General features: G+C 37.3%; 2 protein-coding genes across 2 annotated transcripts; both read left to right on the forward strand.

The window, feature by feature from the left end:
- The first annotated feature begins 6,138 nt into the window (after window positions 1–6,138).
- On the forward strand, window positions 6,139–7,077 carry LOC133042304 (olfactory receptor 52E8). Its single transcript, XM_061123204.1, has one exon. It carries the CDS (start codon window positions 6,145–6,147, stop codon window positions 7,075–7,077), a length of 933 nt encoding a protein of 310 aa, XP_060979187.1. The 5' UTR covers window positions 6,139–6,144.
- A 10,963-nt stretch (window positions 7,078–18,040) lies between these two features.
- Window positions 18,041–18,982, forward strand: LOC133053454 (olfactory receptor 52E4-like). The gene has a single exon (XM_061138088.1). It carries the CDS (start codon window positions 18,041–18,043, stop codon window positions 18,980–18,982), a length of 942 nt encoding a protein of 313 aa, XP_060994071.1.
- Window positions 18,983–19,804: the final 822 nt, after the last annotated feature.

Genomic DNA, 19,804 nt, shown 5'->3' on the forward strand with positions numbered 1-19,804 from the left:
TTATTCCTTACCCCAATACTCGAAGTCTTAACTTGATTTCTGTAAATCTGAATCCCAATCTTAGACCCGCATTATTCAGATCTATCACGGGCACTTACCAGGTATTCTGTCTTCTGTTGAAGGGGATCGTGTAGCAACTGAAAATTCAGTTATTAACATTTTTTTTTTTAGATCAGAGCCTTGATACATCCCAGGAGTGGCTAACAAATGCTTTTGTGCCTGTGTGTTGAGGAGGATTTGCAGTGTCATCTCTAGATGCCAGGCAGTCTGAAGCATTGGAATTAAAACGAATAGGAATTCCCTTTGGTCATTGCTGTAGCTGAAGAGAAGCTCTAGGGAAATCTTAGGGACCTTGCTGCTTGTTATTTGGTCAACTGTCAATTCTTACTGTTTTACATAGTATTAGTGATCGATCATATTTAATCTTTTTTCCTTCCTTATTTCTTATCCTTTACTCTTTCAGGTCATAAAATTCTGGGACTAATTCTCTGGACTCTTTTGGGCATCTATATAACCAGAAATTCTTTTTTTAAATTGTAGCAAAATACACATAACATAGGAATTGACCATTTTAGCCCCCCCCCCCCCCCCCGCCCAGTTCAATTCCTGGGTCAGGAAGATTTGCTGGAGAAGGGATAGGCTACTCACTCCAGTGTTCTTGGGCTTCCCTTGTGGCTCAGCTGGTAAAGAATCTGTCCATAATGTGGGAGACCCTGGGTTCGATCCCTGGGTTGGGAAGATCCCCTGGAGAAGGGAAAGGCTGCCCACTCCAGTATTCTGTCCTGGAGAATTCCATGGATTGTATAGTCCAGTTCAGTTCAGTTCAGTTCAGTCGCTCAGTCGCGTCCAACTCTTTGAGACCCCATGAATCGCAGCATGCCAGGCTCCCTGTACATCACCAACTCCCGGAGTCTACCCAAACCCATGTCCATCAAGTCGGTGATGCCATCCAGCCATCTCATCCTCTATTGTCCCCTTCTCCTCCTGCCACCAATCCTTCCCAGCATTAGGGTCTTTTCCAATGAGTCAACTCTTCCCATGAGGTGGCCAAAGTATTGGAGTTTCAGCTTCAACATCAGTCCTGGTGGGCTACAGCCCATGGGGTCACAAAAAGTCAGACACGACTGAGAGACTTTCACTTCATGTCACTTCAACCATTTAAAGTATGCTATTCAGTGGCAATGGCAGAAAGTGAAGAAGAACTAAAGAGCCTCTTGATGAAAGTGAAAGAGGAGAGTGAAAAAGTTGGCTTAAAGCTCAACATTCAGAAAACTAAGATCATGGCATCCAGTCCCATTATTTCATGGCAGATAGATGGGGAAACATTGGAAACAATGGTTGACTTGATTTTTCTGGGCTCCAAAATCACTGCAGATGGTGATTGCAGCAATGAAATTAAAAGACACTTACTCCTTGGAAGGAAACTAATGACCAGCCTAGACAGCATATTGAAAAGCAGAGACGTTACTTTGCCAACAAAGGTCCATCTAGTTAAGGCTATGGTTTTTCCAGTGGTCATGTATGAATGTGAGAGTTGGACTATAAAGAAAGCTGAACACCGAAGAATTGATGCTTTTGAACTGTGGTGCTGGAGAAGACTCTTGAGAGTCCCTTGGACAGCAAGGAGATCCAACCAGTTCATCCTAAAGGAACTCAGTCCTGAATATTCATTGGAAGGACTGATGCTGAAGCTGAAACTCCAATACATTGGCCACCTGATGGGAAGAACTGACTCATTTGAAAAGACCCTGATGCTGGGAAAGGCTGAAGATGGGAGGAGAAAGGGACAACAAAGGATGAGATGGTTGGATGGCATCACCAACTTGATGGACATGTTTAAGTAATCTCCAGGAGTTGGTGATGGATAGGGAAGCCTGGTGTGCTGCAGTCCATGGGTTGCAAAGAGTTGGACACAACTGAGCAACCAAACTGAACAGAATTGGACTTTCATTCCAACATTTTTTATGATAGCCAAGATTTTGAAGCCATCTAAGTGCCTATGGATAGATGAATGGTAAAGAAGATATGGTATACGTATACAATGGAATGATACTGAGCCATAAAAAATTGAAGTCTTTTCATTTGTGACAACATGGATGTATCTAGGGTTCATTATACTAAGTAAAATAAGTCAGATAAAGAATGACAAAAACAGTATCATCTCACTTGTATGTGGAATCTAAAAACAAAACCAAGCAAAATGAAAGCAGACTCAAAGATACAAATAACAATTATTTGTACTAGTTTAGTTTAGATTAAACTATTAGATTAGTTACCAGAAGGGAAAAATGTTGCAAGTGTTGAAACAGGTGGAGGGGATTAAGTACAAATTCCTGTTATAAAATAAGCCTTATGCAATATACAGCATAAATAATATGGTCAATAATATTGGAGCAACTTTGTATGGGGACAGATGTTTACTAGACTTATTGCAGTGATTATATCATAATGTTGCAAATTTTAAATCACTATGTAGTGTAGGATACCTGACATTAAGATAATATTATATGTCAAGTGTATTTCAATAATAGTAATAACAAAGAATTCTTTGGAGCCTATTAACTACATCAAATCCCCTAAGATACTATTGGGACTCATCCCAGGGGATGTGGGTTTTAAGAAAAGTATAAATACCTCCCACTTAGCATAATAAATGGTATGCCACGGGATGTTTCTTAGAGACCAAGGTAAGTTATATAATGGTTAGGCTGTGAAAATACCAAGACAAATGGGGAAAGCGCTTATGCTAAAATAGTATGAAGAGTTGGAGGAAAAGTGAAGGTAAAAAAATACAAGATGAAATGAGAATGCACACTCACAACCTCCTGAGGCTACACGTTTACCTACATGTTCTTATACCTATGATTGTGCAAAATCTCATATGGAAAATGTGGAAGGAGATGCACCAATATAGCCTGCATTGATTTAGCTATTGTTTCTGATCTAGTTTGCAATTGTATGTATGTGAATAGCAAGAGGACAAGGACTAGTTTTCTCTATTTTCTAGAACTGCTTTTGAATTCATGAATTTGTTAATAAATGAATCTTGAAGCATAGCTCTGGAGAACAGATTTAATGAAAATAAGACTTAGGGCTAGGTTGATGAAGCATCTGAGAAAGGAAATAGCAGTATTACCATGAGGTTACAAAATTAGGCCAGGACAAGAAGAAGGTATGCTCATCAGTTCCGGGAAATGGGAATGTGGATGGTTGGGGTCTGCTGGTGGTTGGTGGAATAGGGCAGAGTAAGTAGATACCATGTCAAAGAGATTGCTGCTGGAGAGCTAAATATACTCTCATGTAGAACTTTAAAGTTAGAAGGTAAATGAGGGATTGGAACCAGTCTTAATTCTGAACCCAGAGAAATTGAAATATATATGAATATATATTGAAATAACAGGCCAGTATACATTATAAAATGATTAAATGATTTGTTGATTTGTTAAGTGTTTACAGACTAGAAATGATGTTGACTTTGAGAGGAGGTGAGCATCCATTTTCAAGTCCACTTAGAAAATTCACAGAAATAAGTGGAATAATTGGTTTTCTTGGGATGTAACTGTATTTATTTTATAAAGTTTTGCTGTGTGGTGCCCTTAAGAGAGACTAAGACATCAGATGATTAAGAATTTGGTCATTAATCTACTGGATTTCTGGATAAGTTCATTGAGAGAATCTGTTATTCCTTTTTTATGTTTTTTCTGTCCACTGTGCTTTCATTTTCACTTTATTCTTACTCTTCACTTCATTTAAAATAAAACACATTTTGTTCTTTGGCTGAATCTTAGCTGAATCTTCTGTGAATCTTAACCTAAGCCTAACCACCTCCATGGAATTCTTCTGAGCCATTTCTACACCAAAGCATTCTGTGAATACGTCTAAATAGAACTTACAATACAATTTCCAAATTTCATCTTTGGAGTTTTATCTCCCTTACTGCTCAGTGGTCTCATTGAAGGTATGTGGCCAATTTTATTCAAACTTGTATTCAGATTCCCTAATCTAGGTTGGTACACAGAGGACCTCGTAAGTACTTGATGGGTTAAATTAAGAGAGTACGTCTCCACTTGGGCTTCCCTGGTGGCCCAGTGGTAAAGAATCCACCTGCCAAGTCAGGAGATTCAGGAGACGTGGGTTTGATCCCTGGGTCAGGAATACCTCCTGGAGAAGGAAATGGCAACCCACTCCAGTGTTCTTGGCTGGAAAATCCCACAGACAGAAGAGTCTGGCGGGTTACAGTCCATGGGGTCATAAAGAATTGGACACGACTGGCACAGATGCACCTCTCCACTTACCTTATATATTCTCACTAATGAAAGACAGAAAGCTATCTCTGAACGTTTAACATTACAAAACTGAGAACTTCAACTGTCTTCTCCTCAGCTCTAGCAGTCCAATTTTACCTCACAGATATATTATATAACATAGCATATAAAAATATATATATATTTCCTAAGAGAATTTCCCAAAGTATCAAATTAGCTCTCATTTTTGCTAGTCTTCACAGGCTTTAAAGGACACAACAAATCTTGACATGGGTCAAAGTCAACAGATGTATTTACCTTCTTGTGCATTTATCTCTGATGGATGCTTCTCAACTTTGACTTCCCTCAATATTCGAATATTCCTAAATTTGAATCAAAACTTTCCATACAATTGCACACATCAAACTTGCACATTTTCTATGCAACTAGTTTTTCCCACAAAATCTTCCCCTTTTGCTTCAAATATTTGTTTATTATAACTAAGTTCAGAATTCCCATGTATTCTGGATGAGTGCTGTGAAACAAAATCACTTGATAATTCTTTTCAATGTCACTATAAGGAAGGTATCCATAAACACATGACCGCCAGGATAGAATCCTATTAGGAAGTAAGATTTAGGGTATCTAAAATGCTCTGCCCTCTCCCCATGGTTACAAGGCAGAAATATATTTGAAAGTTGCCTAGTCCAGAATATTTAATCTCTGCTCCTTCAGCTGGGCTGTATCTGGACCGTGTCTTTACTGAATGTGTTGAGTTATGAACTCTCTAAATGATAGGCTTATTTAGATTAGAATGATCTCTCAATTCATGTTTCATCATAACTAAGAAAATACTCTGTCAAGTATTTCCCTCTCTTTGATATTATCCATTTTCCAAATTTGATGGGTACTTTTAAAAAAAAATTATGATGAGAACTGAGTTGTTTATTTTCTAAAATAGGACATAGAAATTTCTTGCCCTGTTTCTTCTTCAACAGTTCATCTATTTATGAAGTTTTTAAATTAATTTTTATGTGGTAGAATTTTTCATTCATATGTGTAAATAAAAATAAATTGTTTCTTCTGCCCTAAAAAACCAGACCATCTATTATTCACAAACACCACAAAAATACATAAACATACACACAGGATTATGCACATTATATTTTGAGGGGTTTTTAGATTCCCTAATAGGGTAATAGTTGAAATTACAAACACCAAAGAAATCACCATACATCCTAAGCAAAAAATATATGGAACACTAACACATACATAGACTCTGGAATTTTATTCTTTCCACTTATTTCTGGCTATACTGCAGATTTTTAATTTTCACAGTGCAGAGGATATTAGTCTGCCCTCTCTTATTTATATCAGTTTTTTTTTTTTTTTTTTTTTTAGGGAAATTGGTAATAAAGTAAGGCAATTTATATTCCTGGTGCCACATGTTGCTCAAGAGATGCTAGCAAAAAATGAGTGGGAGTGTGTTTAACCTTATTCCTTTTTAAAAAATTTTGATATAATTGATACATAGCATTGCATTACCTTCAAGGTATACAAAGTGTTGATTTGATACATTTGTATATCACAATATGACTACTGCCATAGCTTAAGTTATCACTCCCCTCACATCACATAGACTTTTATTTTTCGTGATAAGAACATTCAGTCTGCTGGCAATTTTGAACTATGTAATCAGTATTGCTGACAAAAATTATTTATCTTATATTTTTAACAGAAACAAAGGAAGATTAAAATGTTCTTTTGCATCTTAACAGGAGTGTGAAAAAATGGAGACATGGAGGAGGGATCACTGACTGGAAGCCAACAATTGTTTCTGATATGGACAACAGAAAAATTGTGGCAGAAACGATGTGGCAGAATAATTGTGGCAGAAAAAATGTCTATGCCTAATAACACCCAGTTCCATCCTTCTTCATTCCTTTTGTTGGGCATCCCCGGCCTAGAAGACATGCACATCTGGATTGGATTCCCCTTTTTCTTTGTGTATCTTATTGCACTCCTGGGGAATGCTGCTATCCTATTTGTGATCCAGACTGAGCATAGTCTCCACCAGCCCATGTACTACTTCCTGGCCATATTGGACTCTGTTGACCTGGGTTTGTCCACAGCCACCATTCCCAAAATGCTGGGCATCTTCTGGTTCAGCCTCAAAGATATATCCTTTGGAAGCTGCCTTTCCCAGATGTTCTTTATCCACTTCTTTACTGCCATGGAGAGCATTGTGTTGGTGGCCATGGCCTTTGACAGGTACGTCGCCATTTGTAAACCCCTTCAGTACACCATGATTCTCACCAGCAAAATCATTGGCGTTATTGCAGGCATTGCTATTCTGCGGAGCCTGTACATGGTGGCTCCACTGATATTTCTTCTCCTGAGACTACCCTTCTGTGGGCACCATATCATTCCTCATACCTACTGTGAGCACATGGGCATTGCCCGTCTGGCCTGTGCTAGCATCAAAGTCAACATATTATTTGGTCTTGGGGATATGGCTATCTTATTATTGGATGTTCTTCTTATCATTCTTTCCTATATCAGGATCCTCTATTCTGTCTTCCACCTGCCTTCCTGGGAAGCCCGGTTCAAAGCTCTCAATACCTGTGGCTCTCACATTGGTGTTATCTTAACCTTTTTCACACCAGCATTTTTCTCTTTCTTAACACACCGCTTTGGCCACAACATTCCTCAGTTTATCCATATCCTCTTAGCCAATCTGTATGTGATTGTTCCACCAGCCCTCAATCCTGTAATCTATGGAATCAGGACTAAGCAAATTAGGGAACGAGTTTTGAGGAATTTTTTTTTTTAATGGTTAACCATCAGTAGCCTTAGAATGTTTAACAGTTCATATTTTCTCCATATGCTTATTAGAAGGGGGTTATTGTCTAAAAAGATAGAGGGCAGGGAGACTTAACGGTGATTATTGACAGTAAAGACATTCCTTTGTCCATAATTCTTTTAGTTTAAGAGTAATAATGAGTTTATTGATGATAATATAATCATCAGTAAGGATTATATCTTTTGAAAACTGTTTATAGTTAGATTGTTTGGTCAAGATAGCCCTGTGAAATAGTTACTCTATTCTCAAGTTTTCAAATGAATAGTTGAAAATTCATCTGAAAATTCAGTTGTTAGTGGAAGGTAGATTGCTAAGGCAGGTAGCTTTAAAATTATAGTAGTTTCTGGATCACCAGACGAAATGTAAAAGCAATAGAATAAAATCAGTAGCAGGATTTTAGAAATAATAACAATGATATTATTTAGAATCGTTGGTATTTATTCTTCTAGAAAATTTACTTATATTAACACACATATTTCTTATGTTAGTTCTATGATGTGGTTACTTTTAAAATTTGCATTTTTATATGAGTAAATGATGGGTAATAAAATTCTCCATAACAAATTATGATCATGACATTCACTGTAGAGAAACAGGAGAAACCATGCATTAGAAATGAAATAGGGAATTCCCTGGTGGTCCAGTGGTTAGAAGTCTGTGTTTTCACTGCCAAGGGCATGGGTTTGATCCCTGGTTTGGGAGCCAAGATTCTGCAAGTCTTGGGGCAACATATAAGAAGAAGAAGAAGAGGAAGAAGAATGGTACATAAAGAATGCTGCTGCTGTTAAGTCACTTCAGTCGTGTCCAACTCTGTGCGACCCCATAGACAGCAGCCCACCAGGCTCCCCTCTCCCTGGGGTTGCCATTTCCTTCTCCAATGCATGAAAGTGAAAAGTGAAAGTGAAGTCACTCAGTTGTGTCCAACTCTTAGCAACCCCATGAACTGCAGCCCACCAGGCTCCTCCGTCCATGGGATTTTCCAGGCAAGAGTACCAGAGTGGGCTGCCATCACTTTCTCCCACATAAAGAATAACAGTGCATAATTATGAAAAATACATTCAGTACCATGAAATTAAAAGAGATCTACTCCTTGAAAGGAAAGTTATGACCAACCTAGACATCATATTAAAAAGCAGAGATGTTACTTTGTCAACAAAGGTCTGTCTAGTCAAGGCTATGGTGTTTCCAGTAGTCATGTATGGACGTGAGAGTTGGACTATAAAGAAAGCTGAGCACCAAAGAATTGATGCTTTTGAACTGAGGTGTTGGAGAAGACTCTCAAGAGTCCTTTGTACTGCAAGGAGATCCAACCAGTCCATCCTAAAGGAGATCAGTCCTGGGTGTCCATTGGAGGGACTGATGCTGAAGCTGAAACTCCAATATTTTGGCCACCTGATGTGAAGAGCTGACTCATTTGAAAAGACCCCGATGTTGGTAAAGATTGAGGGCAGGAGGAGAAAGGGATGACAGAGGAGGAGATGATTGGATGGCATCACTGACTCAATGGACATGACTTTGGGTAAACTCCAGGCGTTGGTGATGGACGGGGAGGTCTGGCGTGCTGCGGTTCATGGGGTCGCAAAGAGTTGGACATGACTGAGCGACTGAACTGAACTGAAATAAATATTTATGAACTTCAACACACGCTAAGTTGTATGTGGCTATTTGATGATACACAGATGGAAAGGGAGAGTCTTTTATTTTTTTTTAATTATTTTTTTTGAAAGGAAGAGTCTTATGTCCTGAGAATCCCATGGTAGGAAAGTTAGGCTATTAAGGCCAAGAACATTCTGTTAGAGGATTGTATATTACTTTATTTTGGGAGGAGCCTTTTAGAAAATTTGCAATAGTATCCAATAAATATTACAAATATTGCTCCAATATATTGAAGAATACCAAGCAACACCAGAAATACATTTGGCTTTTTTCACTTTCTAGAATAATCATGCAAAAAATTATTGCTTAGTCCTTAAAGGAGGTGTCATTTGAAATTGCATTCAAGAGGGTCTTCCAGAGTTATCTCTTTTACTTCAGTTACTTCAGAAATTTTTACTTCTGATTCTTCATCAGCTTATGAGCATGGACATTTTACTGCATGACCAGAAACCGTCATAGAGAAATTAAAAAAATAGATATTGTCTTCTAAATCTTAAAGCTAATTTTAGCAAAAATGTAAACCAGACAACATAGGTATGCATATGTCATACTTGCTAAAAAAACTCCATAGCAACTACTAAATCTTTTGTATTTAGAAAATTTAATAAACCAAAAGAACATACTGAGGCAAATTAATAAACAGATATCAGATAAATTGAGTCAAGCTAGCCTATATATTCAGAACCTTCTGACTCTAGACAGGCAAGAAAGTTTTAGTCATCCAAATAAACATCAGAGGAGCTTACATTAACAAGCAAAAATAATACTATCATATTCAGATATAAGTAAATACAAAAAATTTTTAGAACATTATCTAAAGCAAATTGGGCCTTTGGAAAAATAATCACAGTAAGAAAATAAAAAACTCTTGAAGACTTTTGAGGAAGAACATATAGCTAGCCAATTTGTTTTTCAGTAGTCAGAGGATGAAAATTAAAAAATATTTTTTGACACATTTAAGTTAGGCATTCCTGGTGTTTACCAACATTTCCAAATGTTTACCAACATTTTTTCTTTTTCTTCCAGAAACATGGGGGGGTTTATGTGTGTAAAACTTCTTTCAGTTAGACTTGGCCATGGGACTTGCTATGGCAAAATATTTGTAGAACTGACATTTGCCTACTCTTAATGAAATATTTAAGACTAATTATGTACTTTTTCATTTTCTGTCTCCCACCTCTTGTGTTCACTGAAGGCTTTGGTTCAGATGTCATGTCATAAATTTCTGACCTTTGTCAGAATAACTCCCTGAGTGACTACAATAGAGTCCCTCCCCACTCCCAAGCCTGTATTAGTCATGTAGTAAGAATAAGAATTAAACCTTTTATTTCTTAATACACTGAAATTTGGGAGGGAGTGGGTATTATCTCAGCATAATCTACACTATCTTGAATAGTATCATATTCATGAAAAGTGTCCAAGAATAGCCAATTTTCTTTCTGAAGAACTATATTGGAAGTCTACAGACAGACAACAAGACCTGTTCTAAAGCTATAGTAGTGAAGACCTACAATAAAGCATAGTAATCTGGAGAGTATTGTTTTGGTGCAAGTATAGAAAAACCAGTCCAAAACCAGTCCAATGAAACTGAATAGAGAGTTCAGAAACAGACCCACAGATACATGTTTGCATGAATTATAGGAGAGATAACATTGTAGCAAAAGGTGATATTTTCAATAAAAGATTTTGGATAAATTGGAGAGTCACAGGAAGGAACAGTGAATTTTGATGTTTATCTCACATTATACAAAAAATCCTTCCCAAATGAATTGTATATGCAAACTTGAAAGGGCAAACCATACAACTTCTGGACAAATAACTTTCCAATAAGAATGGATTATGAAGACACAATACACACACATATATGTGCTAACAATATGGGAAATATATAGTCAGTGTACATTAAAGTTAAGAACATCTTTTATCAAATAAAACATATCAAATATATATATTTTATCAAATTAATAACAGGGAGAATAGACAAACCAAATGCCTCATATTAAAGAATATATATATGATGCTTGTGAATTGATAAGAAAATGGAACACTACCAACCAGAAAATTTAGCAAAGGGTTTATATGGGGCTTTTGCACAGGAAGATGTCCAAATTTCTAGTGAGCATGAAAAGATGCACTGTTTTCTTAGTCACAAGGGGAATACATATAAAATCGCTAAGCAATTCCACTATATACTTACTATAATGGATAAAGTGAAAGAATCACAAGAGCTGGACATGGCTTAGCGACTAAACCACCAAAGTACCAAATATGTGCAACTAGAATCCTCAAACATTGCTGGTGAGATGGTAAATTGGTAAAACCACTTTAGAAAACTATTTGGCAGTATCTCAGGAAGCTATCCTTTGCACCCCAATCCACTCCATGATCACAAACACAGTGTCTTTGTTTGATGTTCATATCTTGAAAAGTTGTTTATGTTAAGTGGGTATTGTCTTGGTCAAGATATTAGTGCCAGTCCAGTGAGCCAATGACAACTGTTAACTGCTTTTTTCTTTCTCTGAAGAAAGTCAGCTACATAATTCTATACTTATCCAGGCTAGACACAGTGCATAATCTTCTGTGATGTCCACATTACACCAGTAATGTAATCCACCTGTAATATTTTCCTTTGTAGTTTTTATTGTGCCAACTTCCAAGCCTTTTATAAAGGAAATTAGGTTAGAAAGCAAGAAAATGTACAAGTTTTCTGAGTTTCTGTAGCTCTAAATTTAACACTATACAGCTTAATTATTTGCACATTTATAAGTTGTTAGTGGGGCTTCCCTGGTAGTTCAGGGAGAAAGAATCTGCCTGCACCGCAGGAGACAAAAGTTTCAATCCCTGGGTAGGGAGGATCCCCTGGAGAAGGAAATAGCAACACACTCAAGTATTTTTGCCTGGAAAATCTCAGGGACAGAGAAGCCAGACAGGTTACAATCCATGGGGTTGTAAAAGAGTCAGACACAATTTAGCAACTAAACAACAACATCCCATGGTTAGTATTGTCTATGCAACCAGACTATAGGCCTCAAGGGGAAAAGATTTACAGATTAAACCTATCTGACCACATACTTAATCTTTTTTTTTTGGCCATGTGGCATGAGGGATCTTAGTTCCCTAACCAGGCATGGAACCCATACCCCTTACAGTGGAAGCATGGAGTCAACCACTGGACCACCGAGAAGTCTACAAATAAGTGTTCAGTGGCTACTTGACTTCTAGACCAAGGCAAAGATATTTCCTAGAAAAAAAGTGGCACAATAATTAGAGAATATAACAGCCTTGGGGGACCAGATAGAAAAATAATAGGTTGCTTCAGACATTATTCTTATAGGACTGATGGCAAGGGAATAATTAGAACTATCGGGTTGTGAGAGAACTAGAAATACTTGGAAATTGGGAACCTACAGGGAGAAATTTGAAAGTCCCAAAGGCTTCCTTTGCCCATGTCCTTTTTTATGCCTTTGAACCTGTGGTAAGAACTTGTGAATTAATTTTCTTTGGTGCTTTCATACTGTGGAGCCCCAGAAGAGTAGCTACTCCCAGTCTGGGAGAAAATTTTCCATCCCAGTAAGCTTTTCTCTTTGGACCACAGTTATAGTGCTGAGACATGCTTAGAGCATTTATTAGTCTGGATTGTACATTTGTTTTTTAATGTTGGCTATTCCTGAAGCTGGTAAGTTGGTGCAGGCTTAGCTGTGGCTATATGTATTTGAACATATAGATTAGGAAAGTATGGACTTGAATCTATTGATTTAACCCCCTCACTAACTTTACATATGAAATTAATTTGGAGGAGATAAACCAAAATATTTTACATTCTTATTTCTAATTGATATAATTGTAGGTAATTCTGTGTATTTTGGTGTTTTATTACTTTTTTGTACAAGTATTTCTAATTTTCATGAAAAGAGGAATAAAAAGAAAAAGGTAAACTGTCAACTAAACAACTTGTTATGATACTGCTAAATTCTCTCTCCTCCTCTTCGATCTTTTCTGTCCCTTTCCCTTACAAATTCTGGCTTCTTTGTTTCTTTCTGTATCTCTTTCCCACTCCTCCCATTTCTTATTCTCTCTTTTAGTTTAATTCTACTGAACTTTGTCATGCTACAGGTTATTTTGGAATATTATTTTGCACTTAATATCCAAAAATAGACATTCTAAATTTTTTTTTCAAATCAAGCCAACACATGAAAAAGAGCCTCAATATGTTTAATTACTCCCAGATTCCAAATAGTTTGTAGTTTCTTAAAAGCATACAATGAAATTTCCATGCTGATTTATATGTATAAGATTGCTTGTTTACAAATATATTCATTCTTGATTTAGTTTTCCATATTATCAAGTAAGTTTAGTGTTAAATGGGCTTACTTGGTGACTCAGCTAGTAAAGAATCCACCTGCAATGCTGGAGACATGGGTTCAATCCCTGGGTTGGGAAGATCCCCAGGAGAAGGGAATGGCTACCCACTCCGTCATTCTGGCCTGGAGAATTCCACGGAGTGTATAGTCCATGGGGTTGCAAAGACTCAGACATGACTGAACCACTTTCACTTTTTACTTCAGCATTAAATATATAAGCTGTATATAAAACACACAACACTAGCAGGTGGAGCTGGTGGTAAAGAATCTGCTTGCCAATGCAGTAGATGCAAGAGACACGTTCCCTGGACTGGGAAGATCCCCTGGAGAAGGAAATGGCAAACCACTCCAGTATTCTTGTCTGGAAAATCCCATGAGCCTGGTGGGCTACAGTCCATTGGATCACAAAGAATTGGACACGACTGAGCAACCGAGCACACAAAAACACTTAACAGTTGAAAAATAATCAGTTTCTAAAATCACATCTCTTCTTTCCTGTAAAAGTAGCTATTTGTAGAACTCAATCATTACTTGCTCTTCCAATTTATTTATTACTTAAAAAAAAAATTGGAGTCTCCTTTGCTGCCCTGTACATACACACAGATATAAAGAACACACTTTTGAACTTAGTGGGAGGAGAGGCTGGGATGATTTGAGAGAGTAGCATTGAAACATATACATTATCTTATTTAAAATAGATAGCTGGTGGGAGTTTAACCTATCACGCAGGGCACCCAAAGCTGGTGTTCCATGACAATCACAGGGATGGAGTGGGGAGGGACTTGGGAGGGGGCTTAAGGAGGAAGGTGAGACATGTATGCCTATGGCCAATTCATGTTGATGAATGGCAAAACCAACATAATATTGTAAAGTAATTATTCTCCAATTAAAATTTAAAAATGTATTAGAGTCAAATTTGGAAAAAGTAAGATGATAGTCTCTCTCCCAAATTATGAACATGTATTTATTTATTTATTTAGCTATCCACCTGTTCTATTTGGTATAGAATGGGAAGGTGAATCTCATTTGAGTTGAAATATATCTGATATATAACAGTTGCATCTGAACTAGATGGCTGGTTCAGTGTTGTGCAAAAGAACAAGTCTGATCTTACAGACAGGTACTCTTTTATCCAGGACTGCAGAATACCTTATTGAACATCTTTCTGGTTTTAGCACTGTTATTGAGATTTTGTTGTTCATTGTATATAGGAATAAAGATCTTTTAGAGTGAATAAGAATCTTTTAGGTAGGTGACATGCAGGATGAGGCTGTTTTGCAGCAATTTCCCCCCTATTTTTACTTTTAATTTGTTTCTGTCCTACATAGCTGCCTCCTGAATTGCCTTATTCAGGAGATTTTTGATTTAAGATCTGACAATCTTAAACAAGTCTTTGGCATCACCCTTCTGCCCCTTGTACAATTCTGTTTAGGCACTCTAATATAGAATAAATAATGACTTTATGCTGAAAACAAGTTGACATTGCAAAAGACTGAATAACTCTGATTTTTGAAAATGTACCACCATGAAACTATATTATTGATGTTTTACTGATGTATTAGAGTAGCAAAACAGTCAGGGGATGCCATGAGAGAACAAGTTATGCAAGAACAAACCTACCAGTCACATTTTACTTCCTATTTTTGATTGTCATGATCACCTGTTTTTATAAAATTCTCCCTAGAATGTCCTCTTTGTATTTTCTTTTTACTACATCACAGGCCCATTGATAGCTTCCTTGTCAGGAAAGCCTCTGATCAGAGTTCTCTTCCTTATGTACTCAGAGTACCCTTTTTTTGAGGATTATGGTTTTCTTTTCATTTCTCCATCCTTAACTGCCAGATATACTGTATGATATCTGCTACCATTCTTCTAACATGAGGCCTTTTGACCAGGAGTCAAAATTAATAATTACCTACTCATTCAGTCTTTTTGTAAAAGAAATGTTTTGAGTCACAGCCATCCACCAAATACTGTGCTAGAGAAATAATGATGAACAAAACCACTTCCTGGCCCCTGTTACAACTCTGCATGAAGCTTACAATTACATGGGAACTTGGACATTGATTAAATAGCCATACAGAGAGCTATGGAGTAGAATTACAGGGTCCTGGGAGAGAAATATTACAAGTCAACACTGAGTTCTGTGAAACCTTTTTGAGCATGAGTAACTAAGAGACCTGGGAGATTAATGGGAGGATGATGCTGGTTCTTCTTTCTCTTCCTCATATCAGTCTTGATGTATATACCTTACGACAGGTATATTTAGATATTTTAGATTCCTATCTCTTCTCGTGAAGGATCATGCTTCTTTTATTCTTAGAATCTTTTACATAGATTTCCTAAAATCTTAAGGGTACAGTGTAATGGGATGTCCCCTAACTTCCTTAGCTTCAAAGAAGAGGTCAAGTCTCTTATTATTAAAACTATTTCATTCTCTTCAAAGAGAGAAGAGAATCTGTCCTTCATGGATTACAATTAAGAACACACTCATATTTGGTTCCCTCTTCTTTAGAAATGTGTATTTAGACCAATTATATTAAAATTTGCAAGAGGTAGTATAGAACAAGGAAGAGTAATTGGAAGAGACTGGAGACTGCTAACATCAGGTTAATGTAGCACAAGAAAAAGAATGAAAAACTGACTACTTAGTTCTAAAATAAGCACATTTGGGCAGAATGCTGGGAATACCAGAAGGTCAGAGAGCTGGGTGACTGTAACAAACCAGTTTTGTTGTGAGGATGAAGACATGAACCTGTGATTCAGACTAAAAGAAATCACAGTGAGGTCCCATATCACGCCAGTCAGAATGGCTGCTATCAAAAAGTCTACAAACAATAAACGCTGGAAAGGGTGCAGCGAAAAGGGAACCCTCTTACACTGTTGGTGGGAATGCAAACTAGTACAGCCACTATGGAGAACAGTCTGGAGATTCCTTAAGAAACTGGAAATAGAACTGCCATATGACCCAGCAATTCTGAGGAAACCAGAATTGAAAGAGACACATGTACCCCAATGTTAATCGCAGCACTGTTTACAATAGCTAGGATATGGAAGCAACCTGAATGTCCATCAGCAGAAGAAGGGATAAGAAAGTTGTGGTACATATACGCAATGGAATATCACTCAGCTATTAAAAAGAATGCATTTGAATCAGTTCTAATAAGGTGGATGAAACTGGAGTCTATCATACAGAGTGAAGTAAGTCAGAAAGAAAAGCAGCAATATAGTACATTAATGCATATATATGGAATTTAGAAAGATGGCAACAATGACCCAATATGCGAGACAGCAAAAGAGACACAGATGTAAAGAACAGACTTTTGGATTCTGTGGGAGAAGGCAAGGGTGGGATGATTTGAGAGAATAGCATTGAAACGTGTATATTACCATATGTGAAATGGATCACCAGTCCAGGTTCAATGCATGAGACAGGGTGCTTGGGGCAGGTGCACTGGGATGACCCTGAGGGATAGGATGGGGATGGAGGTGGGAAGAAGGGTCAGGATGGGAAACACGTGGACACCCATGATTGATTCATGTCAATGTATGGCAAAAACCACTGCAATATTGTAAAGTAATTAGCCTCCAATTAAAATAAATAATTTAATTTAAAAAAAAGAAATTCACTTACTCAGAAATCAGAATCAGTTTTGTTTCCCCATATATCTGAATAGCAAGTAATATAATTTGTTTGAAATTTCCCTATAAGACTGAGATAAATAATTTTAAATACTTGTATAATGTTATTATTTTAGAATTATTCTCTTCCTTCATATAACAATGACAATATAATAATAATAACACTACTCATGTTTCTAAATCCCAATTAGAAACAAAGTTGGAAATGTTGTAGGTGTTTTAGAAATGAAGTGAGCCCAGGTTGTTGGTGCGAGAAAATAGGGGAAAAATGGGAAGCCTGAAGCATTCAGTCAGAGCTTTAAACCTGAGTCAACCTCGCTAAAAGAGAGATGGTTTTATATCTAAAATTAATTTCATAGCATTGAATTTTGTGAAGTCAGTGACCTTATAAGGTAAGGTCCTATTTCAAAGAATAAAGCACATGTCTTCATACATTGATGACAAAAGTAAGAAATAACGCAAATTTAGAAGCAAAAAATACATATGCTTAGATTTTTTGTATTAACCCTTTAATTGTAATATAATTGCTTACAGTGTTGTGTTAGTTTCTGCTGTATGACATGAGTCAACTATATAAATGCATATCTCCGCTCCCTTTTGAGCCTCCCCACCCCACCTCTCCAGGTCATCACGGAGGACCAAGGGGAGCTCCGGGTGCTCTGCAGCCCCTTCCCACCAGCTATCTATTTCACACATGGTAGTGTCCCTATGTCAGTGCTACTTTCATAGCATGTTGAGGAAGAAATATATGTCATATTAAGTATCGGGGGGAAAAGTTAGTTGATTCCAACTGGAAACCCCCAAGGGCATATGTTAGAGTAATATTTCTAGTTTTAAAGGCTGCTTCTGAAATCTATGATAATGCCAATGCTCACAAATTGTAAACATTTATCAGTGGGATATGAATGTGTGTATCTTCTCTCCATTTACAATTAACATTTCAAAAGTTAGAGCCTAGTATAGAATTTTATATTAACCGATTTTGTCTAATTTCTCACTAAAACTAATTTAGATTATTTTGTCCAATGTCTCAATATCCATTCATTTCTTAGGAGTATTATCCTTCATGTGCCATATATAGCAATGAAAGTAAATGAGAGGAAGAGAAGTCTGTGGAATAACATGCTCTTTCTTTTCTATTTCTAGAGAAAGTGTACATACTTATATATCTTATCGTTCTTCTGCAGTATTAGCAATATTGATTGGGAAGCCTTATGTAGAACTAAAGATTCCTTCAAATGAGTGGAGCATGACCATCAAAAACCTTTGCCAATATGTCTCCAGCCAATATCTCATGGATCCACCCCCCATCTTTCCTGCTGTTGGGAATTCCAGGACTGGAAAATATGCAAGTCTGGCTTGGCTTTCCGTTTGGCATAGTGTATCTGATTGCCGTCCTTGGGAATGTTACCATCCTCTTAGTCATCCAGACTGAACATAGTCTTCACCAGCCCATGTTCTACTTTTTGGCCATCTTGGCTCTCACAGACTTGGGCCTGTCCACAGCCACTATTCCTAAAATGCTAGGCATCTTCTGGTTTAACCTTGGTGTGATTTCCTTTGGAGGATGCTTAACTCAAATGTTCTTCATACATCTGTTTACAGGCTTTGAAACATTCATGCTTGTAGCCATGGCTTTTGATCGCTATGTTGCCATTTGTCACCCTCTTCGATACAACACAATCCTCACCAACAGAAATACCTGTATTATTGTGGAAATAGGAATATTGAAAAATTTGGTTTTTGTTTTTCCACTTATATGCCTCCTTCTAAGGCTTTCATTCTGTGGACATAATACTATACCCCACACCTACTGTGAGCACATGGGCATTGCCCGTTTGGCCTGTGTCAGCATAAAGGTCAATATATTGTTTGGATTAATCCTTATTTCTCTGATACTTTTGGATGTTATTTTGATTGCTATATCCTATGTGAAGATTCTACACGCTGTCTTCAGACTCCCGTCCCGGGAGGCCAGACTCAAAGCTCTTAATACCTGTGGTTCCCATGTGTGTGTCATCTTAGCTTTCTTCACTCCAGCCTTTTTCTCCTTTATGACTCATCGATTTGGACACAATATTCCACGTTATATCCACATCATCCTGGCCAATTTATATGTGGTTATCCCCCCTGCTCTTAACCCCATTATTTATGGGGTAAGAACCAAGCAGATCCGAGATCAGGTGGTGACAATATTTCATTTTAAAAAAGTTTGATTCTGAACACTTGATTTGAAAAGAGCCTTGAAATAATTTTCTTTTCCATCCTTTAAAAATTAAAGTGTCCTTAAAATTTTATGGAGAATACGCTTTACAGAATATGATATCAAACATCATATTGAGAGAGTCAATTCCTAAGCAGGTTGTTAAGAAGTCCAGGGTTCCTGAGGAGGTGAAAGGGGCCTGAGGTTCTCAAGGAGGAGATAGGGGTCTGGAATTCTCAAGGAGGAGGAAAAGACAAACTTTTTTTTTCCTCTACATTCCTTAGTCTTAGTCACATAAAACGTTTTCTTTTTAAGCCTGGAACTGAAGATTGCACAACAAACAATTCAGTTTAAACTCTGTACTAAAGAAAGTGAAGTCACTCAGTTGTGTCTGACTCTTTGCGACCCCATAAACTGTGGCCACCTTCTGGCTAATCCTGTTATCTTAAAATGTAAATTATGGGAGTGGATCTAGTAAGATCTTTACAGCCTTGAGACATTCTTTTGATTTATTGTAATAACTAATTAAAAAGCATATAACTCTCTTGCTAACTAGCAAAGGGGGAATTCTCCATCCCCCTTCTGATGTCTGTGTCAGAAGCTTCCTCCCTCCCTTTTCTTACTTTAATAAAACTCTGATACACAAAAGCTCTTGAGTGATCAAACCTGGTCCCGAAGCTAAATCTTCTTTGGCGATCACGAATCGACATCGTTCACTGTAAGCTACCAATATTTCCTTATTTATGTGCAGTATCAAATTGGAGCTAAATTTACAGAGCAATTATTAGTCCCTAGACAAAATTTAAATTTTATTGTTAAATAGTTCGGTGTATAG

The sequence above is a fragment of the Dama dama genome, chromosome 1 (assembly GCF_033118175.1).
Source record: "Dama dama isolate Ldn47 chromosome 1, ASM3311817v1, whole genome shotgun sequence".
NCBI lineage: Eukaryota > Metazoa > Chordata > Mammalia > Artiodactyla > Cervidae > Dama > Dama dama.

What these genes read in the sequence shown, in the direction of transcription:
- LOC133053454 (XM_061138088.1), top strand. Translation starts at nt 18,041, where the DNA reads ATGTCTCCAGCCAATATCTCATGGATCCACCCCCCATCTTTCCTGCTG.
- LOC133042304 (XM_061123204.1), top strand. Translation starts at nt 6,145, where the DNA reads ATGTCTATGCCTAATAACACCCAGTTCCATCCTTCTTCATTCCTTTTG.